The sequence below is a fragment of the Malurus melanocephalus genome, unplaced genomic scaffold (genome assembly GCF_030028575.1).
Source record: "Malurus melanocephalus ecotype Western Australia unplaced genomic scaffold, MMel_1.1 scaffold_1160, whole genome shotgun sequence".
Taxonomy (NCBI): Eukaryota; Metazoa; Chordata; class Aves; order Passeriformes; family Maluridae; genus Malurus; species Malurus melanocephalus.
In genome coordinates this window covers 24,090-29,786 of record NW_026624392.1, presented here as the reverse complement: position 1 = coordinate 29,786, position 5,697 = coordinate 24,090, and the positions used below count along the sequence as shown (strand labels likewise).

The window sequence follows — 5,697 nt, the reverse complement described above, 5'->3', positions numbered from 1 at the left end:
GCCGGGCCGGAGCTGAGGCTGAGCCGAGGGCTCTCTCTCCTGGCAAAAGGCTCCACTGCAGGGACAGATCCGCTCCAGGAAACCCCCGGCGCTCCTTTGGAATGTCCTGAGGATTTTTAATTGTGATGGTCCTGGGTACTTTTAATTGTGATGATCGTGGGTACTTTAATTGTGATTGTCCTGGGTATTTTTAAACGTGATAGTCCTGGGAATTTTTAATTGTGCAGCCCATAGGAAGCACAGGGAAACACCTGAACTTAGACTGTAAAACCCTGCACTTTTCCTGGTTTTCCCGTGTTTTGCAAAGAAGGGAAGTTCTTTCCCCATCCTGCATTCTGGCCCAGGCAGCTCCACCAGAGCTGGTAGTGGGGTCACAATAAAACAGTTATGAGGAAAAGTGGCAGGGGCAGAACTGGCAAAGAGCAGGAATTCAGGTCTTGTGACAAAGCCTCTTTCAGAAGGAAAATARAGAGGAAAATGGACAAAGCAGGAGCAGGAGGAGGACTCGGGAGGCTTTTAGTAGCTCAGAGCTCCGTTTAATCCAAGTTCCCACTGAAACCAGCTGCCACRGTAATGCTGGGCTTAGCAGGGGTGGGATTTAATCTCTGCTGTTCATTTTGGAACAGAATCACAAATCCTGGCCCTGACACACAGCGGGACCTCAGGCAGAGCTCGTGTCTTCTCTGTCCCCATCCTTCAGCTCCTCCACCTGCACATGGCATGAAACCTCCATCTTATGTTTCCATGACATTTCTGAGATTCCTTGAAGTCCCTCACTGAGCTGGACTTGTCCTGTGTGTCACCTGGGGTTCCTGAAGATCTTTAGTGTGGCTTGAGCTTGAGTTTAGGTGTGAAGAACGTGAGCTTTGCTCGGTTTCCTTAGGGGGGATGCACTGGTTGTCCTTCGATGAAACCAGGCAGTCCCTGGCAGTTTAACCATTCCAGCTGGGAAAGAAATCACTTCCACCCAAAAAAATGGATTATGCAATCTTTGAACAATGGGACGAGCTGGTGGGGTTCCCCTTTCCCTGAATTTTAGAAAYGCAAAACCTCCTSTCACACACCAGTCTGTCCCACAAASCGTGTGATGTCCGTGAGGATGTCAATGCCCACCCAAGGCCTCCCTCCCGTGCAGGTGGCCATCGTGGTGACCGACGGCCGGCCCCAGGACGGGGTGCAGGACGTGTCCGCCCGGGCCAGGGCTGCGGGCATCGAGATGTTTGCKCTGGGCGTGGGCAGGGTGGACATGGGCACGCTGCGGCAGATGGCCAGCGAGCCCCTGGACGAGCATGTGGACTAYGTGGAGAGCTACAGCGCCATCGAGAAACTGAGCCACAAGTTCCAGGAGGCGTTCTGCGGTGAGTGCTGTCCTGGGGGCACAGGGACACGGGACACGGGGCTGGGACAGGGCTGGGATAGGGCAGGGAACACAGGGCTGGCAAACGGGGCAGGGACATGGAGCAGGGATTGGCCCCTCCTGCTGGGACACACCCAGGGCCAGCAGAGGTCATCCCAATGGGGTGGGAAAGGCAAAAATCGTGGAATGATTGGGGTGGAAAGGGAATTTAAAGTCCCACCCCTGCCATGGCAGGGACCCCTCCCACTGTCCCAGGTGCTCCCAGCCCCAATGTCCAGCCTGGCCTTGGGCACTCAAAGGGATCCAGGGGCAGCCACAGCTGCTCTGGGAATTCCATCCCAGCCCCTCCCCACCCTGCCAGGATTCTCTCCCCACTATTTCACCCACCCCTGCCCTCTCTCCTGGCCGGCCCCTGGCTGACCCCTCCCCTGTCCGCAGTGGTGTCTGACCTGTGTGCCACGGGGGACCAYGACTGTGAGCAGCTGTGTGTCAGCACCCCGGGCACCTACCGCTGCTCCTGCAGGGATGGCTTCAGCCTCAACAGCGACGGCAGGACCTGCTCTGGTATGGCAGCGTCGTGTTGGCCCCGCGTCCGGAGGGGATGGGGGGACAGCACCAAGAGGGTCAGCTCAGGGAAGGCAGGAAGGGAACCCTGCTCTTACAGCCCAGAATCACCTGCAAAACACGCTGTGAGCTCTGGTTGAGTTTTCACTGATGAACCCCATTTCCTCAGCCATAAATGGTGTCAGGGTTCKGTCACTGTTGGGGCRGCCATGACACACACACATGGACAGTAAAGGGCAAAMAGCTCTTTATTCCARCAATCAGTCTCATTTRTACACTTTTGTGTGTTTATCATTCCTGTTACACWTTCATTGGCTACTGAGCTACTCCAACAGATTCATTGGCCATTATTTAACTGCAGCACAGCACCATTGGTCACCTACAGCACAAGGGTTCAAGCATTCAGAAAAACACCGGGTGCAGCCTTGGTGCCGTTCTTCTCCTTCTGCTGYTTAAATTTCTTACTTCTGTTGATGCCACATTCTCATGGGTAGRAATACCAGCTCCAGCACTCATTTCCCAGGCWCATGGAACTTGTTTTTCACCTCTAGTTCAGCTGAATCATTCCCTGGATCCTTCTCTKKTTGGCCAAAGYAACAGGAGAGAGCAGGGKTTTCACCAGGRTAACAAGGCCCTTGTTTTGTAAGGTTTTACTGATCCRGGTTCTATTTTCCTGCATCATTTATTGAGGTCTTTGCTGTTGTTTTCTTCTGCCCGTTCTCCGTTCTCCTGCAGCTTGCAATGGGGGCTTGGGCTCTGCCCTGGACCTCGTGTTCCTCATCGACGGCTCCAAGAGCGTGAGGCCTGAGAACTTTGAGCTGGTGAAGAAATTCATCAACCAGATTGTGGATTCTCTGGAGGTGTCAGACAGGCAGGCGCAGGTGGGGCTGGTGCAGTACTCCAGCTCCGTCCGCCAGGAGTTCCCCCTGGGCCAGTTCAGGAGCAAGAAGGACATCAAGGCTGCCGTGAAGAAAATGTCCTACATGGAGAAGGGCACCATGACGGGCCAGGCCCTCAAGTACCTCGTGGACAGCTCCTTTTCCGCCATCAACGGGGCCCGGCCTGGCGTGCCCAAGGTGGGCATCGTGTTCACAGACGGCCGCTCGCAGGATTACATCTCGGACGCTGCCAAGAAAGCCAAGGACTCAGGTGGGGCTCCTGAATTCCCTGATGAACCCCATTTCCTCATCCATAAATGGTGTTAGGGTTCTGTCATTGTTGGGGTGGCCACGACACACGGCAAATGCCCGTCAGCTTTGTCCCACGGCTCCAGGGCTCTTTCCATGGAGATGCCTCTTAGGGTACAAACAGGTTACACAGTGTCATTTTGGGGAGATATTCCCAGAGCATCCCTGCTCACAGAGAACTGGAGCACCTCAGTCTGGGGCTCACRTGCACCTGGGTTTGCCAAGAGCTGGTTTTAGTTTCCCTCTGTGTGTTTGGAGGTGTGGGAGGTATTTCTGCTGGGCAGGAGGGAGCTCCACCCCTTGGAATGGGAGGGATGGGATGGAGTTCCGCCCCTTGGAATGGAATGGACAGGAGGGAATTTGACCCCTTGGAATGGGATGGACAGAATTGAGTTCCACCCTTTGGAATGGGATGGACAGGGTGGAGTTTGACCCCATTGGAATGGGAGGGACGGGATGGAGTTTGACCCCTTGGAATGGGATGGATGGGATGGAGACTGACCCCTTGGAATGGGATGGACAGAATTGAGTTCCACCCTTTGGAATGGGATGGACAGAGTGGAGTTTGACCCCTTGGAATGGGATGGACAGGAGGGAGTTTGACCCCATTGGAATGGGATGCAGCCAGGTCTAGCTGCTCCATACAAATGTGGAACAACTGCAGGGGGAATTTAGAATTCGGAAGATCCAGCATCCTCAGGGTTGGATGGGGCTTGGAGCACCCTGSGATGGTGGAAGGTGGTGGAACCAGAGGAGCTTTAAGGTCCCTCCCTCAGGGTTAGGGTTAGGATTAAGGTTAGGGTTCGGGTAATCCAACCCAGCCCAGGGTGGGATTTGTCTGGGGTAGGTCAGGAAATCCAGCCCGGGAGGCAAAGACAGCAAACACTCRCAGCTTTGGGGCTGAGTGGGGCTGGAAAAGGCAAAAAAAAAAGCAATAAAACCATAACCAAGGCACTGACACAGACAAAGGAGGACCCCCAGGCACATCAAAACTGTCCTCAGCACCTGCTACAGGAACAGTGCCTCATGATCACACACCGCTGGATTCCTGTGTCTGAACTCCATGAATCATTAATACCTCGAGAGCTGCCCCTTTGCTGACCCCCTGAGCACGTTCCCAGTCCCTGACACCCTGGTGTTAAACRGATCCAGCCCCTGGGAATTCACCAGGAACTGCTGAATCCTCCCCTTCCTTTAAACTCCGCTCTCCACCGCTAGATGGGACTCRGGGCCAGCTCACAGCCACAAAGGTCAGCAGCTGGTGAAAAAACAATGTTTACAAAGTGCCCCGACACCTTCTGGGCTGTTCAGCTCCTATAAAACAAAAGGTTCTTATAAACGGCATTTATAGGATTGATTCCTCCCTGGTGATAAAACTCTGTGCCCTGTCTCTGCCTCCTCTCTTGTCCCTGCAAGGAAATCTCTCTGTCCGTGAGTTATTGCTGTGGGATAAACAAGTGCTCAAAATGAGCCTCCAAACTTGCTCAGCCAGTKGAGCTTTAGCAAAAACAAACAAATATTAGATCTGTCCAGAGACAGAGAGACCAAAAGAGGAGCAGGGAAAGGCATTCCCAGTGCCTGGGCAGGGACAAGGAGAGACCAATATTTCAAATTGGAGTTAATTAATATCAAATTATTTTGGGTGTTAATTAATTTCAAACAATTTTCCTAAAATGGGAATATTGTATTTYAGTCCAATAGAAAGAGGTTTAGTGCAAATCAATCTCTTGGCAGAGCAGCACAAAACCCAGACAAGTTCTTAACTCCCAGTGGGGGCTGGAATTTTAGACAGAGCCAGAGGCTCAGCTCAGTTCTGCTGACCCCAGGTCTCCATTGCCCAGGAGCTTTGTCATTCAGGGGCTCATTAACAGGGGTTAATTAACAGGGATTGAGCCTGTTTTGAAAACCTCCACTCTTTCCTTTGGCTGTTTTATCACTTCCATGTCAGTGGGATGGTGTTACGATCATGTGTCCTTTCTTGTATCTCCAAAACCTCATTCTTGTGCTCCTTGCCTGGTAAATTCCAGTAAAACTCTGCCCTCAAAATTATTTTGGCTCCTGGTTGACCTGGCTCAAAGGAGCATCTCCAAAACCTCATTGTTGTGGTCACAGAGCTCGCTGTCTGGTAAATTCCAGCAAAACGCTGCCTGCAGAATTATTTTGGTACCTGTTTGACCTGGCTGAAAGGAGTCTGGAAGAGCAGAGGTGAAGGGGATCGTTGAATTCCCTGTTTGGGTCTGGAGCTGTGTGGGGCTGGGGGTCCTGGGGGTGGACAGGGGTGTCCAGTCTGGTGTCACTGCTGGCCAAACAGCTACAAAAAAGAATAGATACAAAAACACACAAAAACTGGGTGAAAAAACCAGAGAGAAAGAAGGACTTTATTGTGGGACAAGCCTCTTTTATCCACTTTAGCAACCAGAGTATACATTTGTGTCAAACATACATTGGTTAAGAGATAGCTGTTTAATTAGTAATCAGAACATAATTGGTGAGTTTGCAAAAGCTACAGTATTAGTAATGTTTATAATTTCCAGCCACCTGCATTATCATTTCTACATTCCACTCTGTTTTTCTCAACAGTAGCCAAGG

The 5,697-nt window shown here is 51.9% G+C and overlaps 1 protein-coding gene across 1 annotated transcript in view; it reads left to right on the top strand.

The window, feature by feature from the left end:
- The window catches only part of MATN1 (matrilin 1), a gene marked incomplete at its 3' end in the record, with an annotated part of 15,533 nt that overhangs the window by 7,839 nt on the left and 1,997 nt on the right, over positions 1-5,697 (top strand). The window contains exons 3-5 of the mRNA XM_057387229.1: positions 1,136-1,358; positions 1,796-1,921; positions 2,657-3,070. Of these exons, the coding sequence (XP_057243212.1) occupies positions 1,136-1,358; positions 1,796-1,921; positions 2,657-3,070 (763 nt within the window). The remainder of the gene's footprint in view (positions 1-1,135; positions 1,359-1,795; positions 1,922-2,656; positions 3,071-5,697) is intronic.